The sequence below is a fragment of the Pocillopora verrucosa genome, chromosome 5, assembly GCF_036669915.1.
Source record: "Pocillopora verrucosa isolate sample1 chromosome 5, ASM3666991v2, whole genome shotgun sequence".
Taxonomy (NCBI): Eukaryota; Metazoa; Cnidaria; class Anthozoa; order Scleractinia; family Pocilloporidae; genus Pocillopora; species Pocillopora verrucosa.
Genome location: NC_089316.1, coordinates 10,209,570 through 10,227,964, shown reverse-complemented (window position 1 = coordinate 10,227,964; position 18,395 = coordinate 10,209,570). Strand labels below are relative to the sequence as shown.

Below are 18,395 nucleotides of genomic sequence, written 5' to 3'. Positions count from 1 at the left end.
AGGAGTCTAGGTAATTTTGAAATTTTATTTTTTTAAGCGCTGATGAAAATAGCAATATTGATATCGGCTCTATATAAGTAATATATTATTGTAAGTAATATTATATTATTAATATAAGTAATATTATATTATTATAAGTAATATATTATTATAAGTAATATTATATTATTATTATAAGTAATATATTATTATTATAAGTAATATTATATTATTATTAAAAGTGATATTATATTAGTATTATAAGTAATATTATATTATTATTAAAAGTGATATTATATTAGTATTATAAGTAATATTATATTATTATTAAAAGTGATATTATATTAGTATTATAAGTAATATTATATTATTATTAAAAGTGATATTATATTAGTATTATAAGTAATATTATATTATAAAGCTGATTTCCAATATTAGTTATTTTTATGAGATCATTTGCAGAGCTCATTCCTCTTGTGCTATTGCAAATCAAAGAACAAAAACTCGTTGCAACACATTACTGTCCTGCATTCTGTCCAAAAACTAACTCGTTACCTTGACTATATGGAGCTACTATTGTTTTGTTAGGGCCAACATATGTTGGAGGGCCAGGATTTCTTTCTATGTCTCTACTTAATTTATAGTTGCAATAATTTGCTACTTTAGCCTCATTCCTGCAAGAAAACATCAGTTTATTACAAGAAAACAATGTTAAACATCGACGGGCACGATATTTTATCTTTCTTATACATTGACGAATTCTTTCACGACAGTTAAACTTAAATGTCGTCATTAAATAGTTTTTTAGCATTAACATAACATTACAATGTAGATGACATGAAGATACATGAGAGACAAATTCTCTAACCTTTCTGCTCTTGTTCCTTAACCTTTTCAAACTTCGCATTGCTATTCTGCTTGGTTCACGATCGCGTCTACGTATACGATGAGATTTGCGTCTATGCCTCTCTCGATTAACATTAGATAGCTCAGTTGATATAGCATGTTTGCGATGAAAAGTTCACTCATAAATGTTCGTTCATAAAGAGATCTCTCATAAGGTTCATGGACCGATACGTTTGAAAAACGGGCGACATCTTTTGGTGTGGGTCTACCGTGAACGATGTGTGCATATTTTGTATGCGTTTTGAGCGTCTTATACACAGTGTCTGTGCTGATTTTGCGCCGCGAAAGCTCCTGTTCGTCCGCCATTACACCATGCTGTGTAAAAAGGTTGCGCATACTTGATGAGGACTTGACTGCGATTTGCGACCGAACGAAGAAAAAAACGAAGCCGGAATTTCAACTCGGGCGTTTGCTTTGGAAAGCCGGAGTAATAATATGATCGTATTGTTCAATCATCTATCACTTATCGCAAAAAATCAATCGGAAAACAATTAACTCTGAATAATCTTTCACAGTTGCGTTGTAAGATTTTGAGGTTTTATTTCTCTAATATTTGGTTTTTCCAAAAGCAAACTAGGTCTGTAATAAATAATCAACGAAAACTAGTAGACATATCTGTATTTGATTGATATTACATTCACTACAAGCACGTTATGATAATTAAAATTTACGTAGTAGAGACTATTTCTTATCTCGAAGTTCCGGTATCTGATTTCCGGTTATAGAAGTCAGAGAGTAATTTCTTAAAATTCTTGGCTTCTTGGTTCATAAAATTCCAAAAACTGACTTGTCGAAAAGCTTCATGATTCTCGATGATTGAAACGACCGGGTAATTGCAATGAAGGAAAAAGAAGCGCAAGAAATTTGTGCTTTGTTCTTTAATGAGACTTTGTGCATATTAATTAATGGTCAAACAAGTGGCTCAGCTGAATGAAAATTTCTTCCTTCTCTTCGAAAACTTCAAAGACAAGTTTTAAGGTCAAAGTGATGCGATATCGAAAATATATGTTTTCCGTGGCAAGGTAAACATCTGAGTTGACCAATGAAGTTCGATTATGTACTCGCGAGGCTGAGCACCTAAGGAAGTTGATCATGCGTACTCTCGCATTCTCCAGCCACTCCAAAGCTTCCATAAATATTGTATCGATATATGACCTCTTCTCATTGCAAACTATGTCTTTCTCGTCTACTCTGATGAAAAAAGTACAGCTTTATGTTGCTTTCGCTTGCAATTATTACACTATCTACGGCGTTAAGGTATGGTGGAGTCCTTAAAACTGCCACTGTCTATTTCGTATGCAAATTATCAAAAACATCTTTTGCACTACTTGTAGTTTGCTCCAAATTGGGTGAAGTCCGTTCCTCGATTGCTGTAACTGATGATCGTGTTTCCCAGAAATGGCATCTTTCCCTTCGTAAACGGCAACTCGCCGCTATCACGGATTGTGAGGATTCTTGAGAAAGTGTCGAATTTCCAAAACGGTAGTCATTCTCGGTGTTGTTATCATCAATAACCAGGGTTTCAAATTTGGAATTGTCAAAACTGATTGAATATTTACCGATTTGTGCCGGTGAGTTAGTCAGAAACCCGACGCCAATTTTCTGCGAACGATCGACGTCGCAAGGTTATTTTGGGATTTATCTTAATTGCATAGAGGAACTGGTAACCAACGTGATAAACGGCAGAATTATTTGAATCGAAAGTGAAAATGGGGGAAATTTTTGTAGAAGTATTGGTGATAATTTTCTATATTTGGCCCATTTGGCCCATTGTTTTACACAATTTTAATAAGACTGGCGAATTTATTGAGCTAAAAATTGTCTACAAGTAAGTAATTTTGCATCCTTGTTCTGTGATTGTGATTCGATCAAACCGTCAGGTTAATTATGTTAGCACACTGTTACTTTTAAAAGACGTTTACTGTAAAACTTTAAAGAAGAACCAAATTTAAGGCAAACATCGTGGGTTAAATGTAATTGTAACATTTCATGAGTGCGTTCACTTCCAGTCTTTCTTCGACACCAATATTTGATATGTGACAGTCTGCGAACGATTGTTCATAGGAGCGCTTCAGGGATACCTGCTTCTTATACTTGTCAAGGAAACAAGTATTTTCTCAGGGATATTGTACCTTAAATAGGACATTTAGGTAAAGTTGTTTGAAACCCAGTAGGTCTCAGTATTAGAGGGCGCTTGCTTTCAAAATTACCATCTCTTTTGGCAAAGAGTGTTATGGGAATAAATGGTCTCAGTTAATTGAGCATTCTTTTACTATTTCATAGTAAGCTAGGAGGGATTTGCTTGTGTTATAAGGCAAAAGAGACCAAAAAGCAATTTACATACAACAACGGAGGGAAGGGGGGAGAGGGGGAAAGTAGAAAAGGGAACCTCCCCCCCTCCACCCCTGATGTGAGGGTTAGGGTATGAAACAGTGACTTTCCTACCAAGGTCCTATCAAAGCCAAAAGTGAGTTTGGAGGAGTGTTTTCTCGTGTCTCTATGGCTGTAAAACATGGATCAGCACTAATGGTGTTTCAAACATTTTTTAATCTCTAATCTAAGGCTTAAAACTCATGTTAGGCAACTGGTAACAGAATGAGTGATAAATTAGATGTACACGTAGATGGGTTTTTTGAAGCCCGTTTAGACCACTCCTGATAATCAGAGTTAAAAAAGAAAATTTATTAAAAACAAAGAAGTTATAAATGGTTTGTAAAGGCACATGGTCAAGGATTGATCTTGTGTCACTAAAAGTGTTCAAATACATCTTATTTCAATTAGTATTTAGAGGTGGTTCATTGTCATGGCAAGCACATATGCACCTTCTTAATGCCTGGGAGCCAACTCATACATACTGGTCAGCTGGCTACTGATACTAAATGGCATGTCTAACTTGATAAAAACAAATCTTTTTTTTTTTCATTTCTTAATAGCGAGAGTATTTGCTTACACACTAATTGACACACATTTTTTGTTTTATGATGCAGTAATACCAAATGCTTAGTTAGGCTCAAATGAATGCCAATAAAACTTAATGTGTTGACTTTGCACAGGGGGAACAAAATATATTTTGTGTTGTGAAAGTTATCCCATTTTTCACGAGTCATTCTTTTTTCCATTCATAAATTTAATATGTTTTTTATTTGCAATTGAAAATAAGAATTAAAGCTGAGGAGGAACATGAATATTTATGAATATATATCACGTGTATGATTACAGATCAAATTGAACAACACAGAGTCCTGTTACTAATTAATCATAACCTTAATTTATTTCCAAGAAAATATTTTCCGTAGAGACTTAACTAAAAAAATCCTCAATTTTGGAAGCTCCCCACTTTGGTTGGGTAAACGATTGTTGCTATGGTTATTGTAAGCTATTATGAGAGTGGTGAATTTAGCGGAGCAGGTGTAGTATGATTGGCTGCGTTAGCTATATTATAAGAGCTCACTGTCGAATTACACTGTCTAATCACACTTCTATGAAATAGTTAGTAAAAAATAAAGCAGCTTATGCACCAATCACAGCTGAGGAAATTGTACTGGTTATGATATTATCACGGGAAAAACTGCGACTTCTCCCTGAATTGCATGCCAAACCAATACAATATTTAGCTTCAAATATTCGCCAGGTTTCCTCAACAGTTTCTTAAACTTTCACTCCCAAAATCTCAGTAATAAATATCGTAATTGTTTGCCATACATTTTCTACAAAGTTTGTTGTGAGAATTTGATGTAAGCTGAAAGTGATAACCTTGTTTTAATAGTTTTTGCTATTCTCATCTGTTTGCTGTTTAATATTGTACTGATATCGTAAGGAGAAATTATGTCTTTGTCACTCATTGGGGTAAAAGGGTTTAAACTCATTATAATATTTATACTTCTAAGTGGAGTAAAACACTTGAGCCTAATGACTGTGTAACTTCATAAGAACACAGCATGGGGACCTGTTCAACTGAAAACTAAGACGTTGTGACTGTCAGAGGTATACCTTTAAGGCAGAAAAAAATTTAACCATCTTTGAAGGATTTTAAATGATCTGCTTCTGAACTGACGTCGTACAGAAAAAAATTATTTCGAAGTAAATATTTTAAAGTACATTTATTTAAATTCTTTATTACAAAGTTGATTTTACGTCTGTTATCGCTTCCTAAAATTTACTGACACTTGCATGAAAGTTCAGAAATGACACAGCATTTTATTTCAAAAATGCTGCTTTCATGCATACAAAAGTAATAACGATATAGTTTCCTCTAATTTAATGTGGGAACTGAATACTGACGAAATTACATGCTAACGTTTTCATGTCAGCAGTGAAATGATATGCAGTTTCAATGCTTCTATGCAGATTTTAACTTCCACAATATTACACTTAGGCTGTTAACCCTTAAACTCCCATAGGTTATTAACATTTAACTTCTCTCTATAGCATCCACACATTATCTAGCCAACATGTCATGAGAATACTCAAACTTATCAGGTAGAAGTAAGTAGTCTTGATCTAACACCAAGCACTCGTGACTTATTTACAGGGAAATGTGTAGCAGCTAGAGGGGAGAATTGACAATCATCTTGGGAGTTAACCATGAGGTTGTTGAGGTATGCCTTCCCAGGTTATTGATGCAATTGAGACCATTTGCAAGAAAAGGAAAGAGAAAACCAATTAGTGGAAATGGAAAAGAAAAAAGCCTTCTCCAAGTTGGGAAGAAACAAGTTTTGCATTATAAGCTCAAGCCACATTCAGCAGTAAGCTACATACATGCAAATGTGTCAAAGGTAGGGCTTAACTTGCCAGATAGATTAGCGCAAAGCACTGTCTTGCCGAATACAAATTTTCACTCGATAGATCTCTGAACTGCTCTAAGGAAAGGCCAAGGAACCTTTGTGCCGCTGTTCGGATGCAGTCTTTGGATTTCATTTGGGCAAATTCCATGTTACAGTAGGTGAGAATAGCTAGAGCAAACTTAGGTATGGTTAAGTGATTAACATGTAACTTCTCTCTATAACATCCACACATTATCTAGCCAACATGTAATGAGAATACTCAAACTTATCAGGAAGAAGTAAGTAGTCTTGATGTAACACCAAGCACTCGTGACTTATTTACAGGGAAATGTGTAGCAGCTAGAGGGGAGAATTGACAATCAGATCTTGGGAGTTAACCATGAGATTGTTAAGGTATGCCTTACCAAGTTATTGATGTAATCGAGACCATTTGCAAGAAAAGGAAAGACAAAACTGATGAGTGGAAATGGAAAAAAAATGCATTCTCCAAGGTGAAAAGAAACACATTTTGCATAAGCTCAAGCCACATTCAACAGTAAGCTACATACATGCAAATGAGTCAAAGTTCCGTGTATTCACTCTGTTATCACATCACGATGGCTATGCCATCGAAGGTTCTAAATTTCCAAACTTCCACTCAATTATCGCGATAATTTAAATAATTTCGGCTTATAAACTTGTCTATACACGTGATGAGGTCTTTTGACGTCTTTCGATGTTTTTGATACTCAGAATAGAGTTTGTATTTGTATTTGAAACGTAAGCTCCCCAAAGCGTTTTGAAATTCTTGCCACTTCCCTCTACCGTGCAGAGGATATAAAATATGGATTATTAAAACCATTACGTCGAAAAATCTTTGACTACGTAAATCAACTACGAGCGACGGCAGTTAAAGAGCGTTGGGTGCGAGAGGAAATCACCTGCTCAACTTTTCTTTGCAAGTCAACGAAGATCATTTGATGTATGTTTGTTACGTATATGTGTTTCCTTCCCCGTGAACAACCATATCGGATTTGATATTGTTTTTACGTGCAGGTGAGCTTACTTGACGTTCAAAACTGTATCAAAACTGCCACTGTCTCATTCGTAGGCAAATTATCAAAAGTAGTTTGCTCCAAATTGACTTGCTGTAATCACGAATTGGTGAGGATTCTTGAGAAGAAGGTGTCGATCGTCCGGGACGGTTGTTATTCACGGTTGTGTTATCACCATTTACTTGGGTTCCAATTGTGCAATTGCGATAATTGATCAAAAATTTACCGTTTTGTGCCGGTGAGTTTGATTGCGTAGGAGCCGCCATTTTTTGTCTGTGAACGTTGACGTCACACGGTTGTTTTGGATTTATCTTAATTGCATAGAGGAACTGGTAACCAACGTCATAAACGGCAGAGTTATTTGAATCGAAAGTGAAAATGGGGGAAATTTTTGTAGAAGTATTGGTGAGAATTTTCTACATTTGGCCCATTTGGCCCGTTGTTTTACACACTTTTAATAAGACTGGCGAATCACTCACAACTCCATCGCTTCATTGAGCTCAAAATTGGCTGTAAGTTAGTAATTTCGCATCCTTGTTTTATTACTGTGACTCGATCAAACCGTCAGGTTAATTATGTTAGCACACTGTTACTTTTAAAAGACGTTTACTGTAAAACTTTAAAGAAGAACCAAATTTAAGGCAAACATTGTGGGTTAAATTACATTTCATGAGTGCGTAACCTTCCAGTCTTTCTTCGACAACAATATTTGACATGTGACAGTCAACTTGGATTTGATGCAACAATCCAATCCTTAAATTTGTGAAATATGTGTTATTATACTTATTCTATTAAAGGACTTATGATATTATTAGGTCTTTAGTTTGAAGATTTTGTTTCCGTTTTGAGGTTAAAAGCATTTTAATTTCCTTTCATGCAAGGGAGGAGGAGGGGATACTTGGGTCAATTTTTGCTGGTTATGATGCAGCTGGCTTCTCAGAACACCTACCCAATTATAGTCTATTCTGTGGTCAATAATAGACCTTAACTTAGTCACTTTTGGGTAAATTTAATTTTCGTGATTCTAATTTAGTCAATTTTTTTTTATGCATCTAGCCACCTTATAAAGCTTTTTCTTAATGTAAGCCATTTTTAAACTCCTACTTGTGTTACCTCATTTTAGAAACTTTATTGAAAAATCGAACCAATTATAATCAATCCAGTCGTGAAAAGTCGACCCCATTCAGGGGCAAATTTTCATTAGCCTATTACAAATAAACCTCCTCCTTTAGCTTCTCACCCTTGTTTTTTTTTTGTGCACAGTCCCCCTCTTTAACAGAGAGGAGCTTGCTTAAACAAAGTTCCCTGCGGAAGACCACAAGAAAATGCCCATGGAACATTAGTTACCTTGGTTTGAAAATTGATTCTTGGGGTTTTCTGATTATGCACAGAAGCCACAAAATATTAAAGATTTTTATTTAACATGAGCTAATGATTAAATTGGCCCGACTGTTTTCACTAATAAACATATCTTTCTCTTATAAAGATAATTGCACTAAAGTCCAGTTGGATTCTATAAGATATCAATGTTGTAAGTTATAAAGTATTATTTATAAAGGCCACAAATATGTAAATTTTGCATATAAACACGAACGTCTCTTTTAAAGATAATTCTACTTAAAGATAATTGAATTGTGTATTTCTCCATTATTTTTGTAATAAAGCACCATTTACTAAGGCCATAAATAAAATATTCTTGATCCATCACAGGCCGGTGACAAAAAAAGCCTATTAATTTTTTGTTCGGTAAAAAATTCGAAGGAAAATTCAAAATCATTTTGCATAATAATTAGATAACGTTCAGCAAATTGTTCTGAAAACTAGTTAACTCCTCATGTCTAGAGTTTGCGTGAGTGAAACACTCTGTGATATAGGAGAGTATAGAATTCGAATTTTGCTTATTTAAAGACCTGCTAGTTCAACTTGCCACAATCTTCATCGTATGAAAGGCGCTACAAAGATTAGTCAGATCTGGACGTTCTCTGATCCGAATTCGTCGTGGTGCTAGAATTGCAGGCGTACCTGTTGGCAATATTTTAAACTTGTAGCTTAGCTTGTTATGCTCTGGAGACACATCGATCGATCTTATCTTGGGCTGGGCCAATTTCTAATTCAAATCCATACTGTTTTGCTATATTAAGAGCTTTACCTGCATGTTCTTCTGCTCTGGAATAATTCCCCGCGAGAATGCAAAGTTTTGACTCCATCATGAAATTTATTTTTGTAGCTACAGGTGTGTCTTCGACTTGATCATGGCTTCGACTGAACTCCTCAAGGTTCCTTTTTGTTTGTGTCACTGACTACTTCTTCGATGCACTTGAATTGGGAATAGATGAACGCGCCAGATCAATAAGTGCAAAGTGCTGCCTGGCTCCGGGCGATGGCAAAACATACGGCTCTTTAATTTCGTTTCTATCCCCGTCGATTGCATGGTTATCTGTCATGCTCCCCATATCTTTCCCGTTGGCTGGCGGAAATCAATGTTACTGTTATCGCCGACACGACAATACGACAATACCGTAATCGCGAATATGTATTTGTATGTTGTACGTTGCGCCGTAAACGGACTCGATCGCTGGTTTTCCTTTCCCATTTTTGTTTGTCTGCGCTGAAACGAACGCTACCGTGAGTACGGATGCAGCTCTTACTTTCATTTTGTTGTGTATCGACGTCTTCGTCGTTGCTTATAGCGTTGTTTACGTTTGGCACTTGCTAGTCAGGACGCAGCTTGTCAGGAAACTGAAAGCACATCCCATTAGAGTTGTGAATAGAAAATTCTGCTTCGTAAAATACGACTAGCCTTTCAGTTCCAGTACGAGAGAAAAAACCATCCCGTTCACTGTGTTTATTATTGTTTGCTCGAAGGACTTGTCGCAGTGTCTTTCGGGATATCTTCCGCACTAACCAACCAAAGTGCGTTTTTCAATTGTTTTATGGATAATATCAACTCCTGATTTGCCATCAAAAAGTGCATGACCGACACTTGATTATTTTCTGGTAGTTACGTGCGCGGGTTCTCTGAAGTTGCTCAATCGCACAAGTGGACCTTTAAACTACATGCTTCCCTTGAGGAAGCATTGGTTCGAGTTATGGGGAGTCGACTGTATGCCTTCTATACCTAATCGTTGTTGTTCGAAACAATTTTCTTGCAAATTGACAATCTGTTGACTTCTAAGGATAGCAGAGACGTCTACGGTAGTTATTGGAGGTGTTAAGATCACAAAGTATCCGGTATATCGGGAACCTCAGGTGTTTGACTTTGATCGGTCTGGGGAAACTGCTTCGCTTGCAGAAGGTTTGATAATCGAAAGCGAAAACGGTGAAACCCGTACACGTTAATTCATTATTTCTTTTTCTCTGTCTCAATGTATATAACTACTTGGGCTTCTTATGAAATGGCAACTAATGAAATTTAACATTTTAGAGCTCTTTTAATTAACCACTGAAACCTAGTTTTCGTAAGTGGAGACGCAATTAACATTCACCAGGTAAACCATCATTTTGCAGCGAACGCACAAGGTCGCAAACAATTCACTTTTTTTGTTAATAAATACAGTATTCCCCTAAAAAGTTGTAATTCTACTTAAATTTTTTAAATGCCAGAGACAACTTGCTTTATTCTCAAAAGAGTTTGAAAGCAAGTTGACATTTGTTTGACATTACATTTACTACAAGCACACTATGATCATTATAACTTACGTAGTAGAGACTTTCTCTGATCCCGAACTTCCGGTATCTCATTTCCGGTTATGGAAGTCAGAAAATAGTTTCTTAAAAATTCTTGGTTTTTTGGTACCTAAAGTTCCAAAAACTGAATTGCCCAAAAGCTTTATGATTCTCAATAATTGAAACGACCGGGTTATTGCAATGAAGGAAAAAGAAGTGCAAGAAATTTGTTCTTTGTTCTTTGTTCGTAATGAGATTTTTTGCATATTAATAAATGGTCAAATAAGTGGCTCAGCTGAATAACAATTTCTTCCTTCTGTTCGAAAACTTCAAGGACAAGTTTTAAGGTCAAAGTGATGTGGTATCGGAAATATCTGTTTTCCGTGGCTACGTACAGATCTGAATTGACCCTTGAAGTTTGGTTAAGTACTCGCGAGGCCGAGCACGCAAGGAAATTGATCATACGTACTCTCAAATTCTCCAGCCACTCCAAAGCTTCCATAAATATTGTATCGATATACGACCTCTTCTGATTGCAAACTGTCTTTTTTTATACCAGGATGAAAAAGTACAGCTCTACGTAGCTCTAGCTTGCCGTTAGTACACTATCCGCGGCGACAATGCATGGTGGAGTCTTCAAAACTGCCACTGTCTAATTCCTATGCAAATCACTAAAAACATCTTTCGTACTACATGTAGCTTGCTCCAAATTGGGTAAATCCGTTCTTCGATTGCTGTAACTGGTGATCTCATTTCCAAGAAACAGTATCCTCGTCACTGTCTCCTGAAAGATTTTTCAAAGTCGTATAGACCCGCTTTCCCTTCGTAAACGGCGACTCGCCGAGGATTCTTGAGAAGGTCTCGATCGTCCAGAACGGTTGTCATTCAAGGTGTTGTAATCACCAATTACTAGCTTATCAATTGTACTATTGTCAACATTTATAGAATATTTACTGTTTTGTGCTGGTGGGTCTGGTTGCTTGTGAGCCGCCATTTTTTCTGCAAACGATTAACGTCACAAGGTTATTATCGGTTTTATCTTAATTGTATAGGGTAACTGGAAACCAACGTGATCAACGGTAAAGTTATTTGAATCCAATGCGAACATTGGGAAATTTTTATAGAGATATTGTGATAATTTTCTGCATTTGGCCCATTTGACCCGTTGTTTTACACACTTTTATTGAGACTGGCGTATCACTCACAACTCAATCGATTTCATCTAGCTAAAAATTTTGCGACCTTGTTCTGTGATTGTGATTCGATCAAACCGTCTCATTAATTATGTTAGCACGCTGTTACTATTAAAAGACGTTTATCGTAAGACTTTATAGAAGAACCAAATTTAAGACAAACATCGTGGGTTAAATTTAATCGTAATATTTCATGAGTGCTTTCACTTCCAGTCTTTCTTCGACACCAATATTTGACATGCGACAGTCACCTAGATGTGATGCGACAGTCACCTAGATGTGATGCAACAATCCAACCCGTAACTTTTGTGAAATATGTTTTATTATAGTTTCCCTTTGAGAGGAACTTATGATTTTACTAGGTCTTTAGTTTGAAGCTTTTGTTTCCGTTTTGAGGTGAAAAGCACTTTAATTAACTTATGCTATCAATTAATCTTAAGTAACCTATACCTGTGAGGAAAAGTGACTTTGACCTCAAGTTTTACGCTATGTCTTACTTATTTTATGTTTTAAATTTTACTTTTTAGGAAAGTCCTGGGTTTCAATGATGACTTTTTTTTTTCCTGAGAAGCCCATTTTGTACACTTTAAAATGACATATTGTAGGTGTTATTCCTGTAAATATTTGTTGAGATATGAATTGAAAACTGAATGTGGACAAATTTTTGCTAATTTTTTTGGAATGACATGGGTGCACATAAAAATTCATAAAAAATTCATTATTTATTCTTTTTCTTTCAGATTTTCAGGAAATGTTGCTGACATGTCAATAATTAACTTCTGTTGTCAATTAATCTTGAGTAACCTATACCTGTGAGGAAAAGTGACTTTTGACCTCAAGTTTTACACTATGTCTTACTTATTTTGTGTTTTAAATTTTATTTTTTAGGAAAGTCCTGGGTTTCAATGATGAATTTTTTTTTCCTGAGAAGCCCATTCTATACACTTTAAAATGACATATTGTAGGTGTTATTCCTGTAAATATTTGTTGAGATATGAATTAAAAACTGAATGTGGACAAATTTGTGCGTTTTTTGTAACTGCTGGTGTTGGGTTAATTTCCTTTCATGCAGGGGAGGGGGAGGGGGTACTTGGGTCACTTTTTCTGGTTGTGAAGCAGCTGGCTTCCGAGAACACCCACCCTTGGAATTATAATCTATTCTGCGGTCAATAATAGACCCTATCTTCATCACTTTTGGGAAAATTTAATTTTTCGTGATCCTAATTCAGTCAATTTTTTGTTTATGCATCAAGCCGCCTTCTAAAGATTTTTCTTAATGTAGGCCATTTTTAAACTCCTATTTACCAGAATTTTCTTGCTCTAAAAATCCCAAAATTGCGTGACCTCATTAGAAACTTTGTTTAAAAATCGACCCAATTATAATCAATCCAGTCGTGAAAAGTGAACCCCATTCAGGGGCAAATTTTTATTAGCTTATTACCAGGAAGTAAACCTCCTCCTTTAGCTTCTCACCCTTGCACTTTCTGTGCACAGTCCCTCTCTTTAAAAGAGAGGAGCTTGCTTAAACATAGTTCCCTTTGGAAGATCATAGGAAAATGTCCATGGAATATTAGTTACCTTGGTTTGAAAATTATTTCTTAGGGGTTTTCTGATTATGAACAGAAGCCACAAAATAGTAGAGATTTTTATCTAATAAAAGCTAGTGATTTAATTCGCCCGGCTGTTTTCACTTACAAACATATCTTTCTCTTGTAAAGATAATTCCACAAAAATCTAGTGGTATTCTATGAAATATTAGTATTGTAAGTTATGAAATATTATTTACAAAGGGTACAAATATGTAAATTTTTGCTTCAGCGTGAGCTAAGGGACTGAGGTGGCTTGTTTGGTTAGGAGGTATAAACATATATGTGCCATGTATTGGTTATTGCATTACACCATGAATGTTTGAATTCTATTTGTCATCATTTTGTAAGAAATAGCATTTTATTTACAAAGCTACCAAAGAGGGTAGATTTTTTAATTTGGCATAAGCTAATGATTGAATTAGCCTTAAAGTTTTGACTAAAATGTACGTCTCTTGTGGAAATAATTCTACCACCTCCAAACAAAGCAAAAAATAAATGCGTCAATGAAACATTTACAAAGGCCTCAAAAGAGAAAGTTGAAAGTTGAAAGAGTTTGATTCAGCATAATCTAATGATTGAATTGGCCCGTTTATGTTTGTCCTATAAATACGAATGTCTCTTTTATAGACAATTCTACTTTAAAAAAAGTTAAATTCTGTATTCCTCCAATATTTTTGTAATAAAACACCATTTACAGAGGCCACAAATAAAACATTTTTATATAATTTTTCCATAAGGAAGGGTCCCCGTTGCAAAGATAATTTTGCTCAAACAGTTGCAAGTATGAACTTTTTTTGTTCCTTTTCCTTTTTGTATAGCAGAAAATGCAAGAGATTGAGTGAGTGAAACCCTCGGTAGTATAGGAGAGTGAACCACTCAAATTTGCTTATTTAAAGTCCTGCTGGTTCAACTTGTCACAATTTTTATCGTATGAAAGGCGTTATGAAGGTTAGTCAGATCTGGACGCCCTCTGATCCGAATCCGTCGTGGTGGTAGAATTGCAGGCGTACCTACTGGCAATATTTTTAACCTGTAGCTTAGCTTGTGATACACTGGAGACACATATACGATCGATCTGATCTTGGGCTGGACCAATTTCCAATTGAAATTTATATTGTTTTCCTTTATTAAGAGCTTTACCTGCATGTTCTTCTGCTCTGGAATAATTCTCCTCGAGAATGCAAAGTTTTGACTCCATCATGAGGTACTTCATTTTCGCAGCTACAGGTGTGTCTTCGTAATTTAGTAGAGCTAAAGCAAATTTGGGAATCGTTAAATTGATTCCTCTCAAGCTTTCGCCGCTTTGCTTTGCGTTTTTGAGGCAATCACTCGCGCTTCCTAGCTTCTTCACTTCCTCCCCTTTATGCCGAAATATGCTCGCCAAAGTAACATTTGTAAACAGACCCAGGATTTCACGTGACAGCCCACAGAGGTAACTTTTACAATTTGTAAAACATATTCCGCGATTTTTCTTGCTTCCTCTAATCGTTTTTGGTGTGTTAGCCTTACACATCTTTAGAGCATGAGGAAACACTTAATCCCTCTTTGGCTTTCATATTCTGACTGAAGCAGATTCAATTCCTTTTCAAATTCATTCCATTCCCCTTTGTCCCGCAGAAGATAAAGTGTATCGACTATTTTCGCCATTTGCTCAAACACTTCTTCAAGTTGAGGTGCAACTCCCGGCGATGGCAACCGATATGGCGTCAAATATAAACGCCTATGGCATCCTGTTTTGTTGTTCATTTGACTAAAGCCAATTGCGTCGTACGGTCTACGATGAAGCATGAGGGAGTCGTATGTGGACACTCGATCGCTTTTGAACGGCACTTTAATTTCATTTCCATCCCCGACGATTACATTGTTAGCTGTGATATTAACGTACGTAACTGGAGCTGTCGTAGAGATCCGGGTTTTCGTGTCCACCGATGCCGTTGTTCGGTTCGCCATATCCTTATGAGGAGCATCGACCTCTGTGATGCTCCCCATATCTTTTCCTAATGGCTGGAAATCAATGTTACTGTTATCGCCGATCATAACATTACCGGTGGAATCGCGAATCTGTATTTGTAGGTTGTACGTTCCGCCTTTAACAGACTCGATCGCAGGTGTTCCTTTTAAAACTTGGCGTCGGTTTTGATCTGCATTGTTCAGCCCTGAATCGCTGAAAAAAATGCTACCTTGAGTACGGATGCAGTTCTCATTTTCATTTTGTTTGCGTATCGACGTTTCCGTCGTTGCTGAAACCGTTTACGTTTGGCACTAACTCGCTAGTCCGACTTCGGACGGAGCTTATCAGGAAACCGGAAGCACATCCCGGTAGAGCGGTGAATACAACATTTTGCTTCGTAAAACACGATAAGCTTTTCCTTTCGAGCACGCGAGAGAATACCATCTGTGTTTATTATTGTTTGTCTTGCTCGAAGATCTTGTCGCATTGTCTTTCGGGATATCTTTAGCACTAACCGACCAAAGGGCGTTTTTCAATTGCTTTATGAATAATATCAACACCTGATTTGCCATCAACAAGTGCATGACTGACACTAGATTATTTTCAGGTAGCCACGTGCGCGGGTTCTCTGAAGTTGCCTAATCACACAAGAGGACATTTAAACTACATGCTCAATGACCCATGATACCGGAAAAACTGCTCCCTATTTCATTTGTCTCTAAGGACAACAATGGCGACCTGAATGGAGGTTGTTTGGATTTTAATTTATGAGAGGAGCTCATGAGTGGAATTTATGAGAATAAAAAAAATCCAGTTGTCTTCTGATGTCTCGAACCTTCAAGGAAAGTTATTTGGAGTAGGGAAACAAATCGCAATCTTTAACTAATTACTTTGTTTTTAAGTGCAGTAGGTTACTATTTGTTATTACTTGCTTTGTCAATTATTGACAAACAGAGTTCGAATTATTGAGGGTGAATTAAAATTGCGGTAAAAGTCGACGAAAATTCTAGGGATTTTCATTGAGAAAGTATTGTTTCGAGTTCTGGGGAGTCGACTGCATGCCTTCTATCACTGATCAGTGTTGTTCGAAACAATTTTCTTGCAAATTAATAATCCGTTGACCTCTAAGGATATTTGAGACGTCTGCGGTAGTTATTAAAGGTGCTGCGATCACTAAATACCTGGTGTATCGGAAACTTCAGGTGTTTGACTTTGATCTGTCTGGGGAAACTCTTTCGCTTTGCAGACGGTCTCTTGCTTTCAATCTCACAAGAGAGTAAATGCGAGATAAAACCTACACTGAAACACAAATTGATACAGTCTTTCCCGATGATCGATTTACACAAATTCGTCTACTAAACGAGCCGACCACATTAAAACTGTGAATCAAGGTTGGCACAAAATCGAATTGACTATGAGAGTGAAAACAGTTTATTCAGACTGGAACAACAATGTTTGTCTTTGTAAATAAAAAAAAAAGTTGTGTAACGTATAGTCGATAAACCACACATTTCTGTGCACTTTCAATTTAGTTGCAGGTGTTATTTTAGCGTAATCGGCTGGATTTTCTCAACTTTCTCACCCATTAACTTAATATTGTGTTGCGTTACGTCTGAAATTTGGACCCTCCTTTCAGTCAGCCTCAAATCTCCAGTATCTCCAATATAATTTACTACAGGCAAGCTAACTTTTGTTCACAACTTTTACAACTGAAGAAAACTCAAAGTAAATTTTAGGTTCGCCTTTATAATTTTTCATCTTCTTACTGTCTTGAAGACACATGGATAAAAATTTCCTTTCGCATCCGTCGCTTTATCACGGACCGCTACATTTAAGGGCGAAATTGAACTCAATTTTATTTCAGAAAATGTTATCCCAATCCCCCTTGAGAGAAATCGATTACCATAACTTATCCAGTGCTTCCAAATAAAGATCATGGCTAAATCTTTGATTTTTAGAAGCTTTTCAATGCCTCTTTGTAATCATTAGTGAGGTTTTATAAAGGAAAACACTGCTTGAACCTCTTATTTCATATTTGGGAAAAAATCGCACCCTTGCTTCTGATTGGCCTGCTAATAAACCCCAGCTTGTTTTTAGACAATATAGGGGAATTTAGACGCTTCTAGGACAAAAGCTTCCGCGATAAGTTAACCGAAGCATAATTGGAAAAAATCTCGGGGGACAAATTTTCATGCCAATATTGTGAGGTAAGTGTTTTTTTTACAAAATTACCTTCACTATGCCCTCGCTTGTTCATTGACCTTTGCTTAATGTAAACGGAATCCCATCTTTAGACGTAACGCAGGACACTAATTTCCAAACTGTTGCTTCTACTACTTGTCGTAGTGATACAACTGATTGGAGTGCTTTTAGGTGTTGTACCAACATTTTCCACTAGGGGCTGGTCCATGGTTCAAACCCTCCATCCTGCCATCCACTAGATTTGTATGATCTGTTATGAGTTGGTTTTTGCGCATTGTACTGATTTTGGCATTGCTGGCAAAGTAACCACTCTCAGTATTTTCTGTATTGCAGAAAAAAAGCCTTCTGTGAGGGGAACTACTTGGAATGAATCCAAAGAAAGGTAACCTCAATCATTATTGCCATAAAATGCAATTCACTACTGTTATGCAGACTTGAAATTCACAAAATCTTTTCTCCATTGAAAGGAATGTGTGTCGAAGTCTTGTCTGGATGTTGCTCGAGTGATGTATTCCTGAGCTGGTCATATTAATTTAATATCAATTAATATTAAAGTTAAAAAATTTAATCTATAAAGGCTTCAAGAAAAGAAGTGACTCTTAAGCTTACTTAATCTTCCGAATGGTTGTGCTTAGTTACATTGTAAGATTTTGAAGCCTTATTTCTCTAATATTCGGTTTTTCCAAAGGCGAATTAGGTCTGTAATAATTAGTCAATGAAAACTAGTAGACACATAGACACATCAGTCTATATTTGGTTGATATTACATTCACTACAAGCGCATTATGATAATTAAAACTTACGTGGTAGAGACTTTTTATGATTCCGAACTTCCGATATCTCATTTCCGGTTATGGAAGTCAGAGAGTAGTTTCTTAAAATTCTTGGCTTTTTGGTTCCTAATGTTCCAAAAACTGACTTGTTGAAATGCTTCATGATTCTCAGTGATTGAAACGACCTAGTTATTGCAGTGAAGGAAAAATGGAGAGCAAGAAATTTGTTCTTTGTTGTTTGTTTTTTGTTCGTAATGAGACTTCGTGCATATTAATTGATGGTCAAATAAGTGGCTCAGCTGAATAATAATTTCTTCC

At 36.3% G+C, this 18,395-nt stretch overlaps 1 protein-coding gene across 15 annotated transcripts in view; it reads left to right on the top strand.

Annotated features, from left to right (window-relative positions):
• LOC131786758 (uncharacterized) overlaps positions 1–12,577 on the top strand; it is a 39,412-nt gene extending 26,835 nt beyond the window's left edge. For 5 of the 15 annotated variants that reach the window (XR_010717595.1, XR_010717593.1, XR_010717589.1 and 2 more), the window contains 2 exons: positions 5,417–5,827; positions 5,994–8,217. Coding sequence is in view for 1 of the 15 variants with exons in the window: in XM_066167502.1 (XP_066023599.1) it covers positions 5,994–6,012 (19 nt within the window). In the remaining 14 variants the exon portion in view is untranslated. Of the gene's footprint in view, positions 1–5,416; positions 5,828–5,993; positions 8,218–12,302 lie in introns of those variants that run through there. The other 10 variants (XR_010717594.1, XR_010717591.1, XR_010717588.1 and 7 more) reach the window with 4 other exon arrangements.
• The last annotated feature ends 5,818 nt before the right edge of the window (positions 12,578–18,395 follow it).